The sequence below is a fragment of the Brachyhypopomus gauderio genome, chromosome 20 (genome assembly GCF_052324685.1).
Source record: "Brachyhypopomus gauderio isolate BG-103 chromosome 20, BGAUD_0.2, whole genome shotgun sequence".
NCBI classification, from domain to species: domain Eukaryota; kingdom Metazoa; phylum Chordata; class Actinopteri; order Gymnotiformes; family Hypopomidae; genus Brachyhypopomus; species Brachyhypopomus gauderio.
The window spans coordinates 3,385,339-3,408,191 of record NC_135230.1 but is presented as its reverse complement, the minus strand read 5'-3'; the positions used below and the strand labels follow the sequence as shown (position 1 = coordinate 3,408,191).

Below are 22,853 nucleotides of genomic sequence, written 5' to 3'. Positions count from 1 at the left end.
CAAGTAAATTTTTGGATGCATACTTTTACTTTTACTTGAGTAACATTTGGTTCAAGTAACAGTACTTTTACTTGAGTAAAATAGTTGAATACTCTACCCACCTCTGGAAATGGTTCTGCTTGGTGTAGAAAAAGGAACACACTATATATTATTGTTTTATTATTGTATATTTTATTTTAATACTCTTCATTCGAAAATGAAAGGAAGATCCAATTCACCCAATTCATTTTCATACATTGACTGTGTTTTGAAAATTCGCGGACATCCTCTTGCGTCAAATAAACCCGGAAGACTTTGCGGAGCAACTTTACAAATTCTCTGCACCCTGACTGGGACGGAAGTTTAACTAACATTTAAAGACCTCAGCCATATGTTCGTCTCATGGATGAACATCCTATATGAATTTATAGGATAAATGTGTTTTGTATGTGGTTTTCACGTTGGGTTTTATGCACGTTTCTAATACCAAAGACCCTGGGTTGCTGAATTAAGTGTGAAGCGCTACACAAAGACCCAACGCGACCCGCCGCGCAATCTGGACGTTGGTCGCACACACCGCAGTAGCTCTGGTGCGTTTAACGGTGTTACTTTGACTTCTCAGTCGTGCTGTTTCTCTGAGTGTCTTGAGGACGTTTTCCGTGCGGTTAGTAATCGCTCGTCGTTAATAGTTTACTCGCTCGTACAGGCATTTCCTAGCGTGTACAGTGCATGCGTTCGTTCACCTCCTTGCGATCTGATTTCAAGCATTTACGTGAATATGATATTTGTTGGCCACCGTCGCTTCTGTTAATGGTATAACTGTGATTACTGTTTTCGGTTTGTTTTACTCGAAACTTTTTACTATTATTTTTCCGATTCAAACAATAGAATGCTGTTTCGTCTACAGTTTTATGGTAGTCCGAGGATGGATAGAAATTACTCGTCCACTTTTCACAACTCTTCTCACTTTGATCCCTTAATTATAAAATAATTAATTAATTAATAAAAGAATTCTTTTTCATTTCTCGTTTTTCATGCATTTTCTTCAATTAATTTTCACTGCCTTTTAGCTCTTGTGTTGTATGTTATGCTGTATATGGTATTACTATGTATATATAGGATATTCGTCCTTTACCCTCAACTGTACATATGCTAAATATGGGATTACATTTTCTAATATGGTCTTAAACAGCCCATTATTTTCTTATAGACATTCATTCTTTGTCATCTCTACATCCCTACATTGATTTAATCACTCTCTTAATTTTCAAGTTATGGTGATCAAACTTGGTGACAGTAGTCAGTAGCTGACCCCAAACACCAAAATGCATTCCATATCGACTGTACTCATCCATCTATTATCTCTGTCCTTCTATTCATCCCTCCATCCTCCCATAGGAAGCCATTGATTTTGTAACTGCTTCAACTGTAAAGCTAGAATAACTTCACTTGCTGTAATTATTGAACTACCAGGCTCTACTGGAAACTACTATACAGTTATTTGAGAATAACCACCATTTTAAATAACATATCAAACTACAACAGTGTTCTGTACAAGTAGTTGTGTGCATGTTCTTTTTTCCTTCATTCAATTAAACAGTTTCTCATGTTCCACCACTGCAGATGTCTGCTGACGGCAGTGAGGGTGGAGAGGATGATGGAGAGGTTCTACTGGAGTTACACCTGTTATGTGACTCTGAAACATCCTGCACAAAGTCAGTAGGGACTGACCTCTCCATGGAGGACATTGGAAACCTACAAACTGAAGTCTGTGAACTGAGAAAAGTGATTGAATTGCTGGAGAGAAAGTTGAATCAGCCACCAGAAAATCTTTCTAAAGAGGTATGTGTCATTGGATTGAAGAAATTGTTTACACAAAAAAGTATTTTGCATGTTTGAAACATGCGCATGTGTGTATGGTGTTAATCAAATGCCTTCAAGTGGTGCGGAATCATGTTTGCTGTTTCATGTATGAATAACTCTATATTTACACTGTGTTTGCCCTGTTTAAGTTTATAATGTTTTTGTGATCTTTTTGTCTAGAAGGATGTTGCCACTTTGTGCAGTGTCTGTAAAGCTGAACTAAACCAAAGAGAAACACAAGACTATGGTCAGAGAGACCAGCACACACCACAGGACACAGAGGATATACTCAGTCAGAATCCAGTGTGTAAACCCAAAGCAAATCCCATGGAGACACTGGAACCTGACTGTAACACTGGAGTCCAGCACACACCACAGGACATGGAGGATGTATCCAGTCTGTCTCCAGTGTGTGAAATGAAAACAAAACCCACAGAAACACTGGAGCTTGACAGTAACAGTGAGTACCAATACATAAAGCAGGAGAAGCAGGATGTGCCTTGTGTATTTGTGGTGTGTAAGACTGAATCAAACCCTGTGGAGATACAGGACACTGACTCGAACACCACGAGCCAATGCATAAAGCAGGAGATACAGGATGAAACCAATATGTCTCCTGTCGATAAAATCGACCCAAACCCCACAGAGTCCCTGGGCTCTAACTGTAATGTTGTTGACCAGCACACACCACAGACTCCATTAAAGACGTGTTCAGTGAGACTGGTGGACTGCATCCGTGGTGGACATGATGATTGTCATAATAAGAATGATTTTATACCAGGTGAGTTAAGCAAGTTTAATTAAACACTGTGTTAACCAAAACATAACTATTGAAGAGGTCTGAGATTAGCCTAGAATAATTAGAAATAGGCTTGTTTGGAAGATAAATTAGTTACCACATAGTTGAATCATTTCAAGTTATATAGGATCTATTCACGTTGGATGATGGCTTATATATGTATCAATGAATGGAAGTACTATTGGTTGAGTTCACTTTATCACTGTCAGCCATTGTGCTACAACCTGATTGTTGATAATAGCCACAGCACTAATGTAGCATCTGTGCATGACTGGGCCGGATAGGATTACATCACAACAACCAGTGGCAGGCATGAACCCAAAAAGAACACAGAGAAAGGAGGTGGGCTTTAAAGGAGTCGGGGCTTCCTGTTGCTCCATAATACATCTTTTTGTTACATTATTCCTATTTCATAAGATGTTCTGTATGATTAATGTGTTTATTATGTATGGCCCAGTAATAATGCTGCAGCTGCCACTAAGTTTGTTTTTTTTCTCTTCCAGAACTCAAATCTTCTTCTGCACTCCGGCACGTCTTCTCCTGCTCTGTGTGTCCACATTCCTATACAGCTCAAATGTATCTCCACAAACACATCAGGACATGTCACCATGAGGAGTATGTCAGACTGCTGAAGTCAGGACAAATTAAATATGAGAATCTGGCACCCAAACGCAGCTTCAGAAATCCACAAATGTTATCCAAAACTCTCCAGCGCATACACAAAGGAGCAAAGCTGCATCACTGCTCAGAGTGTGGGAGGAGTTTTACTAGTCAGGGTGATCTCCAAAGACACTGCCGCATTCACACAGGTGAGAAGCCCTATCACTGCTCAGAGTGTGGGAAGCATTTTACTAGACAGAGTAGTCTCCACCAACACCAGCGCATTCACACAGGAGAGAAGCCCTATCACTGCTCAGAGTGTGGGAAAGTTTTTACTAAACAGAGTCATCTCTACCGACACCATCTCACTCACACAGGTGAGAAGCCGTATCACTGTTCAGAGTGTGGGAAGAGTTTTACTAGTCAGAGTACTGTCAATCGACACAATCGCATTCACACAGGCGAGAGGCCATATCAATGCTCGGAGTGTGGGAAAGGTTTTATTCGACAGGATCATCTCCACAAACACCTGCACATTCACACTAGGGAGAAGTGGAATCACTGCTAACAGTATGAAAAGAGTTTTAGTACACAGCCATCTCCACCAACACCTGCACTCTCACATTGAAGAGAAGCCATATCTCTACTCAGAGTGGAAAGAATTTTAGACAGTTTTGTCTCCGCCTACACCAGCACATTCACACAGGTGAGTGTGGGAAGAGTTATATTAGACAGTGTTATCTCCACCAACACCAGCAGCACACTCATACAGGATTCAAGCTGAATTACTGAGTGCCCAGAACTTCACTCTCCTGACTGTAAGCAACATGGAAGGAAGGTGAATGTTCTTGGACTATGTTCAGATTGCCAGCCCAAGTCTGATTTTTGGCATATCCAGATTGTGTCCATATTGATTTTTGAGACTTTGCAAACGCTGTGTTTATCTGGTCCAGGGTATTAACACTGAAACACAACTGCATTTTTTTGGTTGTTTGGAAGGCGAGATTATGAGAGAAGCCATTTCACTACTCAGTGGAGAATTTTAGTCCACAGAATCATTTCCATGAACACTAATGCACTCGCACAGGATTATGTGATTGTGTACAATAATATGTTTCTGCAATAAAAAAAAAGAATAAACTGACTCATGTCCCTTAAATGAAATTATACTGAATAAGTGTAATAACATAGTATGCAGTTCACCTGTGGCTAATCATAACTACAATAGTTAAATAAAATTTCACACTGTAGAATGTGAATACACAGCTAAATATCAAACACATAGCAAGTGAGTATTTAAGAAAGGGAACTAACACTATGGAGATGCTAGTCATGACTGGTATGTTAGCATAGTTGTAAGCATCTAAACATTATTGATGCATCAATTTAACAGCAATAAATACTTGTAATTGGCATACAAACAAATAATTCACAACAAAGGAAGAGTATGAGTCCACTTGCTGTTACTGAACCATAACATTATTTTAGACACAAAATAACAACTGTAATTTAGTTGGGTAGATCTCTTAAGCCGGCAAACTTTAAAAGAGTGCCTTTTGCCTAATTTTATAATTTTGCTGATGCAAGCGAGCCATCGATCGGTTTCTAATTTTTTGCAACAAAATGGCCAGAGGAAACTAATGATAAAGGGTAAGGTTCAAGGTTTGTTCATTTGTAAGGGAATATTTAGATGTGGATTTACACTGTCTTCACTATTCTACGTGGATATACACCATTTTCACTAGAGTACATGGATTTATATGAATTCTTTTTTATAGGCTTGCCACTTCCCACATAGCTGCTGCACTTTTTTCTTATATAGACCCTGTAGAGACACGGGACACTGACTGTAACACTGGGGACCAATATGTAAAACAGGAAGTGGTAGATGAGAAGCAGTCCACACTGCAGGAGTTGGAGGAGGATGTACCCAGCCTCTCTCTACACTGTTACAGTGACCCAAACCCCACAGAGAGTCTGGACTCTGACTGTAATGGTGGAGACCAGCACACCCTGCAGACTCCATTAAAGACGTGTTTAATGAGACTGTTGGACTGCAGGCATGGCGGACATGATGGTGATGATAGTGGTCACAAGCACAATTTTATTCTGTCAGTTAAAACCCTTCCAAGTCGATTGATGGAAAGATGGCCGCCGTCCAACTATATCTATTAATTTTATTAATATCTCAGCGATACAACATCGCAGACACATGGTTCAAACGTTTTTGGAAACTGTCCCTTTAATGTGTTCCACAAAGGCACTAACTGATGAGACTGTCAGCCAATACATTTAGCTACAAATTGACACCAACTGAATCAATTTGTAGCAAACTTAATCATCATATATTGCTAGTGTGTACATTCAGAGTGTGAACTGGTTTTTAGTATTGCACTGCGTTACATTTAATAATTACATCATACAAACGTTATGCCTCAGAGATATAACATTACACAAAATTATACATACGGCAAACTTATCGCAACGTGTTTCCTCAAATTTGATGTTGAGTTCTTGTAGGCTGAAATGTCCACACGTTTGGCAGACACAACTGACAGCGCATTATATAACTGTCCTTTTTATGTGAGGTCAGGGTTGCTCGGTAGGTTTTTCTGTCACTTTCTTGCTACCGGTGGAGAAGGTTTGTGTATGTGATCACGTGACTGACCGGCTTCATTTGATTGGTCACACATACTCAGGTGCCGAGACGTTGGTCAGTCTTCTCACTGAAAAGACTAACTATTTACAAAACGAAAATAACGGTACCGTGGCGCAAATCCGATTGTAACGGAGTAAAAGTCACGTCTTTCTCAGCACATATTTACTCAAGTAGAAGTCGTTCATATTAAAACTACTCTTACAAGTACATTTTTGTCCAAAAAGCTACTTGAGTAAATGTAACGGAGTAAATGTAACGCGTTCCTACCCACCTCTGACCATTTCATCTGTCATTGTGCTGTATAAATCAACTTAAATATTCGATTGTAGGCGACGATATGCAGGTCCTCTGTATGAGCATAAAGCATAATATGGAAATCTGTAACGTATTGACCAGACAGAGAGGGATCCAACTGCGGAAGTATACCGCTTTTATTCAAATGAGTCACGTTTACAAGAAACGGCACGAGTATCACTAGCGCTAGGTGCAGTAACAACAGCAGCGTTTTCGTGGGATGGTCAGGACAGTCTAGGGTCATAACGGGGGGCAGAATCCGGGAGGTACAGGAGGGCTAGGCAGGAGGCGAGGTCTGGGGAGAAAGCAAGGGTCAAAGCACAGGAGATCGAACAGGCAATGGAAACGCTTGGTATGCTGCATGGGAACGGCAATACTTTGCGACGAGGAAGTGGTGGGAAGGTGTGTATATGTGACTGAAAAGGGGGCGTGGTAATAGTAGCAGGTGTAGCTGGGAGGGACATATCAGACGGCATTCCTTACAAAATCTTTATTATTGTCCTACGAAAACGCCAACAATACCAGATGGCCTTTCTCCAGTCGATTACCTGGTTCAGGTGCCACTAGAGGGCGGAGCTACACGCAGGGCAGGAGAGAACAGACACAGCGTACATGACCAGGAGGTAGCCGGGAGCCACTTCCACAGACATTAGGAAGTGTTGGACCTAGTTTGCAGTGTAAACCGCAAGATGGTCTTAATCCTGTGCCTCCAATAGGGGGCGGTCTCAAGCTTTAGCTGTGGTCTGACACAGCTCTGCGTCTCAGGTGCTATGTTCAAAACAGACGACTACATACTGTACACTACATACTGCACTCAGTACTTACTGATACAGAGACCATGAGAGCATGTAGAAGACTGTGACCAGGGGCGGACTGGCATACATTACTACCGGGGATTTCAGCTGCTGTGTCACTTATTAATACAAGTAGTCAGGAACTGGAAAAGCCTTGTCCATACTAATGCCACATTAATTATATCTCCCTGTTTGTATCCCACAAGTGACAAGTCAAGAGAGTGACGCCAGTTGCACACTGACACTGTTGAGGGTCTAACTCAGGAGTGGCCAACCTGCGGCTCTTTGCCTGGTTTCATGCGGCTCCCCAGCCGGTCCGCACTCTCACCTGCACCAACGGTCTGTGCCGTGGCCCGGTTACCTCATCAGCTCTGAGGGCGACACACTGCTACATTTTCATGCTGCGCGGTTTGTTTACAAGCCTAGCGAGCCACGAATACTTTTAAAACCGAGTTACTCACACGAGTTACTAATTTGCCAACTACTGGCGATCGATTTATCGCGATATAATAGTTGTTTTTTGTCCATTACACCCCCCCCTTCCCCCCCGGTCAACAATCTACACTCGCCACCCCGTCAACAAAAAAATATGATGTGGCTCTTTGCCGTAGCACAGTAAAAAAAGTGGCTCTTGGTCTCTGGCAGGTTGGCCACCCCTGGTCTAACTCATCATGTGATCCCTCCGCGACACGGTTGACACTACTGAAACGTGAAAAAATAAGTCCGCATTGCTGTAAATATGGAGCCGTCTAAGCCAGAGTCTAAACAAACTACGAAATGTAAAGGTGGCGCAGAAAAGCTGAGAGAAAAAAAAGAAAAGCTGCAGAGGTTACTCACTGAGTGAACAATGTAGGTTTCAGTAGCTTTCGAGTTGTTTTTCGCCTGTATTTTGTCAGGGTCAAGTTGTTAAATTTGTTAGTTATTTTGTTATGTCACTATGTGGCTTTGTAATCATATTGTTGCTGGAGGTAATATTGTCCATATGATAATAAAAAAAAACCCACGATGGGGGTTACCCAGGAGGGTGTCAAGTGACAATGGCACGTCCTTTGTACACAAAGGGCTAAAAGAGCTGACCAAGTACCTGGAAACAGACATGAGTGTCACGTAGGGCAACGCCCCCTCTCGTAGCTGTCACTCTGGGTTCCCTTGTGTCAGTGTTTCCGTGCCTGTTCCTCTCGCCCCGCTCGTTTGTCTTTGTGATTCCTTGTTTATTACCACGCCCTCGTTATTACCGTCACCTGCCCCTTGTTTAATGTCATTGTATTTAAGTCCCGTCATTCCCCAGTCTGAGATCCGTGGTTTTGTCTTTCCAGTTTGTTCATGCTGTTGGTTTGTTCCTGTTTGCCGTGAGTTCTGCCGTGTTTGCGTTTTGGTTTACCCGTCCTCCGTGAGTTTTGCCTGCCCTTCCGTTGTTCGCCCGCCTCGTTGTTCCCCTTGTCTGTTATCATGCCTATTTACGTTTCATGTCTGGATAGCCTGCACGTTATGACCCCTGCCTGTACATACGACTCCGAGTTCGGTATTCCCATGAATAAATCTCGCTCATCTCAGCGTTTGTGTCCGTCTCCTCGCCCCGTTGCATATGCAACGTTACATAACCACGGATCTTACCAGGACACAGCGAGAGAGCGAGACTCCGGTGAGTTTAGTCGCTGTAACGAGTTGTTGGCTGCTTCCGTGCAGTTTAACTCTCATGTGTTACAGCGCGAACGAGCCGGAGACAGGAATACCCCTGGCGCTGTGGGAACAAGGAAGTCTCGTCGCAGACCGAAGAAAGCGCAGTCTCTCACTACTGGCTTTCGCGACGAGACTCCTATTGAGCGCTGTGAGTCTGCCCTGCTTGCAGCGGGCAGACGGAATGAGCGCACAGACGAGCGTTGGCTTAACCCTCGGTTTGCTCTCGGTGGCCACTGCGAGCTCCCGACGCCTCGGAGGAGGCGGAGCCGTCGCAGAGAGAGCAACCGAGAGGCTTCTGTGTCTGTGTGTTCTTCCAGGCTCGCCCAGGACCCCAGTGACGCAGACCTCCCTCCGATGATCCCGGAAGCCGCTCCCCTAAGGCTCCCAAATAATTTTTTGGGGGGGAGTACTAGCCACTCACCCCAGGAGTGGCCGGCTCGGAACCCGGAGGACGTCAGCGCGGCGGACACAGCCCCCGATGACGTCAGTATGGCGGACACGCCCCCCGATGACGTCAGTATGGCGGACACGCCCCCCGAGGACGTCAGTATGGCGGACACGCCCCCCGAGGACGTCAGTGCGGCGACTCCGCCCCCCGAGGACGTCAGTGCGGCGACTCCGCCCCCCGAGGACGTCAGTGCGGCGACTCCGCCCCCCGAGGACGTCAGTGCGGCGACTCCGCCCCCCGAGGACGTCATGTCACGTCTGCGGCCTGTTCCCGCTGCCCGTCGGCAGTCCACGCCAGTTCCCGTTCCCGCTGCCCGTCGGCAGTCCACGCCGGTTCCCGTTCCCGCTGCCCGTCGGCAGTCCACGCCGGTTCCTGTCCCTGCGACCCAGGAGAGGTCGTCCACGCCGGTTCCTGTCCCCGCTGCCCGTCGGCAGTCCACGCCGGTTCCTGTCCCTGCGACCCAGGAGAGGTCGTCCACGCCGGTTCCTGTCCCCGCTGCCCGTAGGCAGTCCGTGCCTGTTCCTGTCCCCGCGACCCAGGAGAGGTCGTCCACGCCGGTTCCTGTCCCCGCGACCCAGGAGAGGTCGTCCACGCCGGTTCCTGTCCCCGCGACCCAGGAGAGGTCGTCCACGCCGGCTCCTGTTCCCGCTGCCTGCCTGCCGGCTCCTGTTCCCGCTGCCTGCCTGCCGGCTCCTGTTCCCGCTGCCCGCCAGCGGACCCTACCGGTTCCCGCTGCCCGCCGCCCGGCCGCGCCTGTGCCCGCTGCCCGCCGCCCGGCCGCGCCTGTGCCCGCTGCCCGCCGCCTGGCCGCGCCTGTGCCCGCCGCCCGCCGCCCGGCCGCGCCTGTGTCCCCAGAGACTGTGCTGCCCTCTATTGGGCCTGGACTCTTTGTGCCCCCTACTCTGCCATGTGCCCCTGTCTCTTTGCCCATGTTCCCCTTGCTCCCATGTTCTGTCCCTGGTTTTGTGTTGGTCCCAGTTCCTGTGTGTGTACCTGTTCGTGTCCTCGTACCCGTCCCTGTGTCTGTGTCTGGTCGTTTCCTCCAGGTCCCTGTCCCCGTGTCTGTTCCCCAAGTCCTGACCCACTTTGTTCCTGTCCCGGTCTCAGTAGTCCACGCCGTGTTTGCCTCTGTGTTTGCCCCGGCCCTGTCCCCTGGCCCCACTCCCGTGTCTGTTCCCAGTCCTGTCTCCCCCGGCCCTGCACCCGTGTCTCCCCCTGGCCCTGCCCGTACTGCCGTATCCCGACCCAGCTCCTGACCAGTCTCTGCTCCCCTGTCTCCAGTCCCTGCCATGCCCCAGGTCTCATGTCCTGTCCCTCTGGTCCGTCCCGTGTCTGCTGTCCCTTGCCGTGTGCCGTAGTTCCCTGTCCTGTCCTAGTCGGTGTCCCTGTCCTGTCTGCCCTTGCGTGCCCCGGAGTGGCACGCTTTGAGGGGGGGTTCTGTCACGTAGGGCAACGCCCCCTCTCGTAGCTGTCACTCTGGGTTCCCTTGTGTCAGTGTTTCCGTGCCTGTTCCTCTCGCCCCGCTCGTTTGTCTTTGTGATTCCTTGTTTATTACCACGCCCTCGTTATTACCGTCACCTGCCCCTTGTTTAATGTCATTGTATTTAAGTCCCGTCATTCCCCAGTCTGAGATCCGTGGTTTTGTCTTTCCAGTTTGTTCATGCTGTTGGTTTGTTCCTGTTTGCCGTGAGTTCTGCCGTGTTTGCGTTTTGGTTTACCCGTCCTCCGTGAGTTTTGCCTGCCCTTCCGTTGTTCGCCCGCCTCGTTGTTCCCCTTGTCTGTTATCATGCCTATTTACGTTTCATGTCTGGATAGCCTGCACGTTATGACCCCTGCCTGTACATACGACTCCGAGTTCGGTATTCCCATGAATAAATCTCGCTCATCTCAGCGTTTGTGTCCGTCTCCTCGCCCCGTTGCATATGCAACGTTACAATGAGAAAACACTGCAGCTACCACCGTGCTAGCACAGGAGCAGTGGAGAGGGCTAATGGCACAATTAAGGGGGGGGGGGGGCTCTCTAAATTAACTCAGGAAACAGGATTGAATTGGGTAAAATGTCTGCCTCTGGTTTTGTGGCAGAGCCTCAAGCTCGCACAGGCTTATCAGCCTTTGAGATTGTGTTTGGAAGGCCTCCAAACATGAAGGTTGAAGGTTGGGCCGCCGAATGGGACACACACTTGATGAACCACTGCTGCAGTATTGTATGATTCTGCACAAGTCTCTTACTGATGTGTCTAAGCAGGTCAAGGCGGTGCTGCCTGAGGTGTCAGAGAATCCACTGCATGAGTTTCAGCCAGGAGACTGTGTGCTGATCAAAGACTTCCGCCGATGGAGGTGGAACCAACCCAGGTGGCTGGGACAGGGCCGGAGTGAGCCCCTTTTTCAGCCTGGGAGTTTCATTCCAAAATCTGGCCCAAAATGATTTTTCCCTCCCAATTGGCCCAAACTAGAGATTGACATGAGCCGGCCCATCGGGAATCCTCCCGAATCTCTCAATTAGCCACTTCAGCTCTGGGCTGGGTCCATTCCAAGTGCTGCTAACAACCAACACAGCTGTAAAGACCAGTGGTCGAGCCACGTAGACAAACCACACCTACTGCAAAAGAGCTCCAGAACAGCGCCAGAATGAGAGTCATGCTGCTTTTCTCAACATGAGGGTCAACTGTCTACTCCCCCACACCGGAGGAGAGGTGTGAGGGAAACACAGCATGTGCAATGTCCATTGTCACTGCGTCTGCAGTGAAACCAAACCAGCCCTGTCTGGTTTGCCATCCTTTCCACGTGCCGTGAACACCAACACAAGCCACTTATGAGATGGCTTCAGTGCTCATTAACAGATCCACATGCGATATTAATAGGTTAACAGGTTAATTTTACGACATGTCTCATGCTATTATTCACAGAGGTAAGGTTCCCGATTGGGTAGGTAATGATGTCGCAAGTATGGATCATAGAAATGTCGACTGCGACTCGAATGACGAAATGTCATGAGCCGGCATTCGCAATATGACGTTTGACACCACCCCTGTTTAGGGAGAGTGGTGCCTCTGCTCAGAGGGGGCCTTGAAGGGCGATCCTTGGATAGGGCACACCAAGTGCCAGGTTGATCTGGTAGCAACAGCCAGAGATGGATCAACATGCACCATTAGGAGAAATAACTCGACTGTAAAATGGAGTTTCCCCTCCTGTCTTAGCATTGTAAACCCAGTAACAGAGGGGTCGATGATGTGGGCATGCGGAGAGACAACCTACTCTGCTCTACCTGAGAAAAAAGATCATACAACGGGGGTCAGTGTTCAGTTCGCCTGGGGAGGATGTTGTACTCTGGTTTTCCTCACGCCTATGAACGTCATAGTCGAATGTACCATTTTAACTGCATGGGGGTGCCCAAGGATGCTGCTAAGCATTAGTTGTTACATGAAATGACTTTGTTTTCGTTATATATAGCCTTTTCTCAAATAAAATCATCCTAATTTCTGTTAATAAATATTTTTAAATGATGTGTGCACATTAACAATAGGCTTCTTCCTTACTACACATTAATAAATCACACCCTGCAGTTGCACAATCCAAATGAGTGGAGCTGAACACACGAACACAGCCATTTGTTGTTTCGGTCGGGTCGTGTCGTCTCGGCACATAGCCCTATTGTAACGGCTTGCACAAGGCGACGGATGAGACAGAAAATCTGGCGTTCTTGCAAACACGTAACTTTATTCACAATTTGCACAGACAGCGCACGCTTAACATTTAACACTGAACGTGCATCACACAAACAACGACAAGCACAGGACAGTGTGTGAACGCACATTAAATAGACAAACTACATAAACCCCAAGTGATAACGAGATGAGCCACAGGTGAGACGGATTAACACATGACATAACTGCACCCACGGAGATCCACTGATGCAGACAACTAGACGTAGACAATGTAAACACACGCCCACAAGAAAGGGTTCGGGGACTGTAACGTGACAGACGCCCCCACCAAGTGCACTACCCGTCCCAGGGTGCCAACAGGACCAAGTGCCCCGAACCCATGTCGATGGGCGGATCCGAAGCGCTCAGTTTTGTGAAGCCTCTGTCCCAACGCCTCCTGTCAGAACCGTATTCTGCGTTGCTTGATCAGGTCTGTGATGTGGGAGACAAGAATGTGCAGAGTGCGTTTCATTTAATCTGTCAGCCTCTATCCCTGGAAAATCCACCTGACTCGAATGCTGATGAAGTCACCATGTCAGAAGGTGAAACCTCTGCCTTAATGTCTTCTGTTAGAGACTGGGATGCAGGTCCCTCACAGCGTGCTGCGTCTCTGGTTGATCACCTGTCATCAGTGGCCCCACCTAGTCAGGACGTTTTCTCTGAGTTGCCTTTGACTGATCTCCTTTCCCATCAGGAGTCAGATCCTGTTGTCTCCAGGGTAGCTTTCTATGTTGGGAGGAGACGCCGGCCTTCAAGGCATGAGCGTTGTGGTGAATGTGTGCAGACCCTTAGGATTCTGAAACAGTGGGATAAACTCACATTTTTGGATGGCATACTCTACCGAGTCACGAGAAACCCTATGACTAAACACAAGAGGTTCCAGTTTGTTGTACCTAACTCCCTGAAATCGCTGGTCCTGTCTGGTGTTCATGACAACGCGGGTCACCAAGGTCAACCACGCACACTCTCATTAGACACAACTGTCACAGATGTGTTCTCAGTAAAACTTTAGACTCTAAAGTTTAGAGCCTGCAGCAAGAGCCCCTTTGGAGAGTATTAAGACCTGCGCTCCATTGGAACTTGTATGCATTGATTTTTGGTCAGCTGAGGACAGCAACAACAAATCTGTAGATATTTTGGTGATCTCTGATCATTTCACTAAATTGGCACATGCGTTTCGATGTCAAGACCAAACTGCACGGACCGTTGCAAAGAAGCTTTGGGATGAATTTTTTTGTGTTTACGGTTTCCCTCAGCGCATTCATTCCGACCAGGGAGCGAACTTTGAGAGCGAGCTAATCGCGGAGCTCCTTAATTTGTGTGGTGTTCAGAAATCTCACACGACGCCTTACCACCCTATGGGCAATGGACAAACGGAGAGGTTTAACCGTTCTCTCGGTAACATGTTGCGGTCTTTACCTCCAGGATCTAAACAGAAATGGCCACAGATGATTCAGTCGATGACGTTTGCATACAACTGCACTGCCCATGAGACCACCGGATTTGCACCATTCTATTTGATGTTCGGTAGGGTTCCCAGGTTACCGGTTGACCTCATGTTTAAAAATGTCCTTCATGATAGTGACGTCTGTGATTATAACGCCTATGTTACATCTCTGGTGGATATTTTTGCGTTCTGCCATGCTTTTAGCGCAGCGTAACAGCATGAAAGAACAGAAACGGCAGTCTGACCAGTATAACAAAAAGACCAAGGGTCTTCCTCTCTCTCTTGGGGATCAAGTACTGGTAGCTAACAAAGGGGTTAAGGGGAAACGGAAGCTTTCTGATAAGTGGGAGCCAGTTCTTTACACGGTGGTAGCCTCAAAGCCTAATCTGCACGTTTACAAGATCAGGGACCGAGAGGGAAATGAACGTGTGGTGCACCGCAACCTACTTCTTGATGTGAGCTTCTTGCCTGTCACTACAGACACAGACGGTTGTGACTTTCACCCTGCTGGTGATTTTGCTAGTGATGTAACTGGCTCTGATGCACGTGAGACTGAAGTGACTGTTGTGGACACTGGAGCAGCCACTGCTGCATCTTCTCTAGCCGCTTCTCCCTCTTGGTGCAGTAATGATGACCGCACAGCATCATGGGTTCAACAGCAACCTTCTGCTGTGTCGAGCTATACTGTGGAATCAGATTCCTGTCCTGAGTCCTGGTCCTCTGTCCCTGAAGGGCCAGTTGATTCAGATGCTACTGTAGATCACCTGCCTGTTCTCCACTTCATTCGTCCTTCTGACGAGCACAGCACCGACTTGAGTAGTAGGTTCACCTCACGTTTTGGTAGGGTGCTCAGACCTGTTTGCCATTTGATAGAGTCTATGACTCAGAGAGAGTCGCTAATTGACACTGAGAATGTTCACTCACCTTTGATGAATGTGTGAATTTTTATATATATTATTATTATTATATATACTATTTTCTCCACCTGCTGTTTGATAGATAGTTGTTTGCTTGTTTTTTTTTCCTCATGTGTTTTTATTTCCACTTTATTGGAGGACAGCTCCTCCTAGGATTTCCCAGTAATTGTATGTGACATGCATTTTGAGGTGTAAATGGCACCTCTTTGTGTCTATGGGGTATCCTGGGGCCTTGCCGGGCGCCAGGCGGTCCTCAGGTCTCCTAGCCCTTCATTTGGGTAGCGTTTTGCTGACATATGTCACCGTTTTCTTACTGGTTCATGTAATATTGCTGAGTGTTTTTGTGTGTCTTGTGATTTTGTGTAATTCTGGGGGGTGAATGTAACCAGGTTGATCTGTCAGTTGTGTATAATTACACAAAATGTACTGTATTTGTTTATCTAGTTGTGAATATGTGGGATCCAGACTCCTCCCCTTTCTGTTTTCTTCTTTTGTGGTGTTTTCCCCCCCAAGTATAAATAGCGACCACCCATCTTAACTCCCCCCTTTTCATTGTAATATCGTGGGAGAGGTATGTCACTATTTGTTATCCACCCATTTTATTTCAGTTATGGTGGTGATGGGGAAATGTTTTACAAATCTGTTATTTGTGCTTCACTCACTTTTCTTCTATTATGTTTTTAGAGTGCTGGAGTGAGTTTGTCAGCATTGTTCAATGCACTTGTTATGTATCAACAGTGGCTGATCCAATAAAAGAAGATCGCCTACAAAGATTGCATGTGGCGGATAATTTTTACACAACGCAGAAACACACCGGTCACACTTGCAAACACATAACTTTATTCACAATTTGCACAGACAGCGCACGTTTAACATTTAACTGTAACATTTCACGGGGGCAGGAGGTAGCAGGAGTGACGCAAGTGCAATATTCAGGGGGGTTTAATAAGTAAAGTAACAAACACAAATATAACACAGAGGGACTATACTAAACAATAGGGAGAGGACACCAACTAAACAGGTAAGCTAACCAACAGGGAAACGTGAATGTATAGACCATAACAACCTGAGAACTATGTAAGCATACGGAGGGGAAGAACATATGATACAGGGATAACACAACCGTAAACTTAAACTAAGCAAACAATGAGACACGGAAGTACAAAAGATTACAGAAGACTAGGGATATGCACAAGGAAAACATACGCGCTGAACATGGGAAAACAAAACAAACGAAGGCTAAGAACGAAGCAGAGAGGGAGAACAAGAACTATAACATAACCAGACTATGAAGCAGGGCAAAGGGAAAACGAGGGACTTACACACAAGGACAATAGCATGAACGGACCAAAGGCAAAACAGAGGAACAGCGAGGGACTCACGTACAGGGAATGACCGACAAGGGAATGAAACACTTGGGGTTCTTTATACACAGAGACGAGACGGTGAAACAAGACTCAGGTGTGCTAGACTAACGACGAGGGCGTGACAGACAGACGAAGGGACGAATGGGAGCGGGAGTTAGGCGGGACCAGGGAGGAGGGAGGGGCTGGACGTGACATTAACACTGTGTAGGGGTTTTAGTTATGAGATATAACTAACCTACCTGCTTGCCTACAACCAAGGACGGAAATAGGTGCAGAAGAAGGATTGACGTGCATAAAACTTAAATATCTGACTCCAAATTATAGTTGGTAAGAATCTAAAAGAACTCACTTCCCAAATAGATCAGCACAGGTTATACAATATACCTAACCAACTTTATAAAGTACCTTGCTATAAACAATAGCCTGCTTTGTCAGAGGTTTATCATAAACATGCGTAGCAGATGGGATACTTTAGAGGGAATTGGTATTAGCATTGATTTACCTTTTAACTGATACTAATAATGAGCTCATCTGGCCCAGTATAGCTATAATCAAGGAAGACCGTGGCTACACAATGAACCAGATTTATTCAATAACCAACAAAATATAAAGCAATAACAACCATACTAGATTAAAGTAACAATAATACCTAATGGAAACAGAGATACCGACCGGTGCAGGCTGCCTCACGGAGAAGGACCCCAAAGGAGGCCAAGAGAGAAGAGAAGAGAAGAGAAGAAGAGCCAGAGCCCAGAGAGAAGAAAGAGCAAGAGCTGAGATGAAAAGAGAGACCTGCACCCACAAACTTCTCTTTTTATATCCCCCCAGCATCTCAAAGGGACAGCAGTCACAAAAACCAGGTTAACCAATGGGAATCAGGTTGCTGGTAAAGACATCAGAGTACATTTGCATACAGTGTGCATTCCATACAGGACTGTCCCCTTTGGGGTGAAGTCTACAAACCTTATCAGGGAGTGATGGAACTCTTATCCTGTTAGCATAATCTTTACCCAGTACACAACAAGCTGCAAAATGAGACTAAACATGCCACACAAACACACTGATATAACTAAAATACAAATGGTCAGTTTTATCCCATTTCTATGGGAACCTCTTGAGGTAACCCACCATTTGTTGCCCCCCATAGTTTTATGGAGGAACACCAGATCCTGCATCACACACAGGAACATCCACCACTCCTACACCTACACCATCTCCATCCCCCACAGGAACACATCTGGGCACTCCTACAACTGAATGCACATCACACAAACAACAACGAGCACAGGACACTGTGTGAACGCACATTAAATAGACAAACCACATAAACCCCAAGTGGTAACGAGATGAGCCACAGGTGAGACGGATTAACACATGACATAACCGCACCCACAGAGATCCACTGACCAGACACCTAGACGTAGACAACGTAAACACACGCCCAAAAGGGAGGGGTCGGGGACCGTAATGTGACACCTATAAACATTTTTTTTTTGTTGTTGGCTTTTTAAACCCCGTTACTTGAACCTTTACTCTTTTTTTTTGCTGTTGTGTGGCAAATAGTTTTTTATAATTTCAGGCAGGCATATTTTATTTTAAATATTTTTGACATTTTGCACAGTGCCTGTCTGACAAAGTTTGATATGCGTACTGACGGTTACGTTTCATAAAAAAATAAATAAGCAAACAAATAAATAAATAAAAGCTGAATAAAGCCAACCTCCCATGTTTATTCATTTATCTGAGTGTTTTAGGTTTTTCCTTTGAAGTGGAAAAAAGTCCTGAATGAGAACAGGATCCCTTTTAGGGCGCTTTAGGAAAAAAAACCCTGATTTGACTATTAGTCGACTAAAGCCTGGTTCACACTACACAACTTTTCAGTCGTCAGGTTTTTGTGCCGTCCGCGCTACATGACTGGTCGTGCTGTAATCGCGAGTCTTTCAGTTGTTGTGGATTTCACACTACATGACTGATCGGCAACGCGGGCTCACGAATTACACGACTGGGGAATCGCCGACTCATCTGGCTGCCGTCCAAAAACACGAGAACACGAAAACGAAACTCTCCCAGAACCAGCAACACCACGTAGAAGAAAAAAACAATGTACATGTACTCCACATTTTCGTTATTATTATTTTTTACCATTTAAACACTCCATAGTCCCAAGTTGCCAGAATTATTTCATCTCTCCGTTGCAGTGATAGATATAATCAATCGCACTATTTCTCCAGTGCTGTTACAATAACTTAGACAGTGTTGTAGTAAAGTTGTAAGAAAGGTGAGGATTTTGTGTGGTTACTGTTCCCATTGGCTGTAGCTAGACGCTGCTGCCGACTCTCAGTCGCCGACTGCTAGATATTAAACATGCTAGATATCTGCCAGTCGTCTGCGACCAGTCGGCGACCAGTCGGCGACGGCTCGGCGAGCGTCTTTCAGCGTCTTTCAGCAGTTCACACTACACAACTGAGCGAGCGACGAGTGATCGCCGATTTGCCTCCGACCACAGTTTTTGTCGGCGATCAGTCGGCGACTGAAAAACCAGCCTAAAATCGTGTAGTGTGAACCAGGCTTAAAGGGAAAATCTGACGAATCAGATTTGACTATGAAAATCCTTAGTTGAAGACACCTTTAATTGATCACATTCAATTAAATGTTCAAGGTTCAAGAACCAGTACAGGCAGATGATTCTTGATTTGGGTGGATTACTTCACGGCTAGGCCCATGGGGACATTGGATGCTGACTATGATTTTACCAATTGTAATAATTATTTTGCTGATGTTGTGTTTGCTGCCTTGTATTTTGTCTTGCTGTTCGTCGTGGCTCACTGGCCTTATGCGTCAGCATTTTCAGCTGGCCTTGCATGACCACTTAAAGGAGCCTGAGATCAGGCCCATTGACAGTCTTGCTGGGGCCCGGGACAAGAAAGTTTCATGTGCCCCCCCCTCCCCCCGCTTATGTCATTTGAATTTCCTCTGTAGCAGACAATCCTTGTGTTATGTCATATAGTATATAATATAGCCACACATCAAAGCTGTTTCTGACAGCTGACTGGTTTATACTTGATGCGTCGCAAGCGGCGCGAGGGCCCGCGCGGCGAAAATGACGTAATCGCAGTGGCACCGCCCATGCGCTTCACGCGCTGTCGATTCGCGAGGTCGTGCACCTCTCGACTTTTGTAACCTCGCGCGCACCGCGCTTCAGCGCAATGAACAAAGTCATGTTTGCAGGGTTCATACACCTTTATAAGGTGGAATTCAAGCACTTGTACGTCACTTTAAAGGTCCATTTCAATATTTCCCAGAACGTTAAACATTTATACATATACTCGAAATAATTCGCTTTTTATCACATTATTTAATGGTTTATCTTCAAAACGCTCAATCTTAACGTCTTCACATTCTCTCATGTTTCGTCCTGGAATTACAAGACTGTCACGGTACGGCAGCCCCCTACTGGTCGCCCCCGTCTACAGCAGCAGCTTGTCCTGTGGGTGTGGTGTTGTGTTCGTTCCTCAGGTGGGTGGAGCCCGCGATCCGTCTCACCTGAGGGTCGTTTGTTCGTCTATATATGTCTTGTCTTTGTACCAGTTGACTGCTGGTTATTATATCCTTAATTCGGATCAGTTCACGGGTTTTGGTTTGCGCACATTACATATTAAACCATCCTTTTTCCCTGAGACTTGGCGTGATCGTTTCCATTTATTTTCGCTCACCCTACCCGTCACAGAATAACCAGCTACTTTCGGAAGCCGCCAGTCTCCTTTACTTTCTCCTTCGTTCGTGGTCATGTCTCGTGGTAAGTTTTTGTCTGCGTGGTGTTTTGTTTGAAGAGCTCCACCGTGCTTTTGTGTTGTGTGTGTGTGTGTGTGTGTAGCACGGCGAGGACCAGGGCAGTCTGCCCTGAGACAGCTCTTCATGTCCGTTGTTTGTCTGTCTGAAGAGTTTCACCGTGCGTTTGTTTTGTGTGTTGCACGGCGAGGACCAGGGCGTCTTCCCTGTTATACTCTTCATGTTTTGTGTGGGTGAAGTGTACGTGTGAATGGGCGTGTGGACCAGTGTGTGTGCTCGTGGTGTTATATGTTTAGTGTTTCATGTGTGACGCGGGTGCCGCTCGTCACTGTCGCCTCGCTCCCCTGTTGTCTTGTGTTTTGTGTGGGGGAGCGACTGCGAACCTGAGCGGCACGTCACAATACTACCGAGCGCGCATGTAAGAGTCCCGTTCGTTCATTGTTTGCACAGACGTAATTTTGGGGGGGGACGGGGGGGACATGTCCCCCCCACTTTTTCAAAAGCCGGCTTTGGTCCCCCCCAGTTTTTACGGTTAAAACCAAATATTTAAATAGCGACGAATCTATGTCCCCCCCCTTTTGAAATCAAAATTACGTCCATGATTGTTTGTACACTGTTTTTTGTTTGTCTAGTTTTTGCGTGTGTGTTCTCGCGTGCCTGTGATATGTTGTATGTAATTCCACACATGCTCCTCCCCCTTGAGTGTGTGTTGGGGGTGGACCAGTGATGGTCCCGTGCCACGGGGAGTGGCACGGAGGGCGTCGCTCCTGAGGGAGGCCCTGACCAGGAACGTGGGGGTTTCTCCTGAGCAGGTGGAAGTCCCCTGCTGAGAAGGAGACCCCTCCCCCATTGTAAGGGGGATCAGGGCAGTGCGCGTCTGTGTTTTGTGTTGGTGTGTGTGGGTGTGTGTGTGCATTTGTGTTTTATGTGCAGGTGCTTCTCCCTGGTGGTGCATCGTAGCGTTCCTGGGCCTTGTGGAGGTCTCCACCAGGCAGGAGCCCCCTTATGTTGTGGGGTGACCGGAGCCCGGTCTTAAAGAGCCCCTCTCTAGAGGGTTGGGGCCCCCGGATGTTTGGGGACCATGGGGCTCTGGTCTGAAGAGCTCCTGCACAAGACGGAGACCCTTCCACGGGGTCCAGGAGGTGATGTAGCCACGCCCCAGGGAGGTAACCTGCACACATACACCCCGGACGGACAAGGATCCGTGGCCCGTCGTCCTCGCACCTGTGGGGCTAAGCGGCTTAATGCCGGTTAGGGCGTGAGGGCCCTGTGACCGACCGGGGCATGGTTTTGTCTTGTTGACGGCCCAGTCGGTCCAGGGTCCTGCCCAGGTAGGTGAGCTAACCTGTGTTTGTGTTGTGTGTTACAGCTCCGGGACTACAGGGGGTGTCCCTTGTCCCTGCCTGCCTGTCCCTTTGTTTTGTGTGCTGCCGCTGTAGGCCGCACAGCCGGTGGAGGGGAGTGCGGCTTGGAGGGGGGATCTGTCACGGTACGGCGGCCCCCTACTGGTCACCCCCGTCTACAGCAGCAGCTTGTCCTGTGGGTGTGGTGTTGTGTTCGTTCCTCAGGTGGGCGGAGCCTGCGATCCGTCTCACCTGAGGGTCGTTTGTTCGTCTATATATGTCTTGTCTTTGTACCAGTTGACTGCTGGTTATTATATCCTTAATTCGGATCAGTTCACGGGTTTTGGTTTGCACACTTTACATATTAAACCATCCTTTTTCCCTGAGACTTGGCGTGATCGCTTCCATTTATTTTCGCTCACCCTACCCGTCAAAAAGACACTCGTATTTGTTAACGTAATACAAGAGAACTGTTCAGTCAGACAGATATTTGTTGTGAAACGAAGTAGTTACAATTTCAAGCATTTTCAAGTACTTTAGCCTAAATTCCAGCACTTTTCAAACCTGGAACACAATGCAACTTTAAAATTCGTTAGGTAAATGTTTTTCCTTTCTTTTCTGCACTCCAGATTTCTGTATTTACTTTAACTATCCACCACTGTATTTCCCGCTGTTGGACGGGTACCAGCCGGCTACGGTCGGTGCTGGATCAAACCATTTCTTAGTGGGAGGCCGGGGTGTATGGACTTATATATATATATATATATATGCAGATAGGTAAAAAAACATATATTTTAGCTATTGAGCTTATTTTGAGTACAGAATTTTATATTAATGAAAGATTTCAAGATTATTTAAAATTATAGACTTTTTTTTAAATAAAAAATAATTTTTTTTTAATAAAATTTTTTTTTAATTTTTTTAAATAAAAAATAAATTGCTGGGCTCTTTGATGGGCCCCCCTGGCCCCCCAACAGACCCGGTTGTCCCCCCCTGTCAACGGAGCTGCCTGAGATAGCAGACTCCTTGAGACAAATGGGACGACCTGGCGCCTGGCTGGGTTGTGCCCGATGGCCCTGAGCAGCTTAACTGACTCCAGGGCCTGAATTGAGTTGATGTACTATGATAGAATTAATGGTTTATTCTCTCTTTTAATGATTACACAGAATC

At 46.6% G+C, this 22,853-nt stretch overlaps 1 protein-coding gene across 1 annotated transcript; it reads left to right on the top strand.

Annotated features, from left to right (window-relative positions):
• The first annotated feature begins 465 nt into the window (after positions 1–465).
• Positions 466–4,393, top strand: LOC143484205 (uncharacterized). The gene is made up of 4 exons (XM_076982839.1): positions 466–643; positions 1,603–1,821; positions 2,023–2,623; positions 3,145–4,393. Exons 2-4 carry the CDS (start codon positions 1,603–1,605, stop codon positions 3,807–3,809), a joined length of 1,485 nt encoding a protein of 494 aa, XP_076838954.1. The 5' UTR covers positions 466–643; the 3' UTR covers positions 3,810–4,393.
• Positions 4,394–22,853: the final 18,460 nt, after the last annotated feature.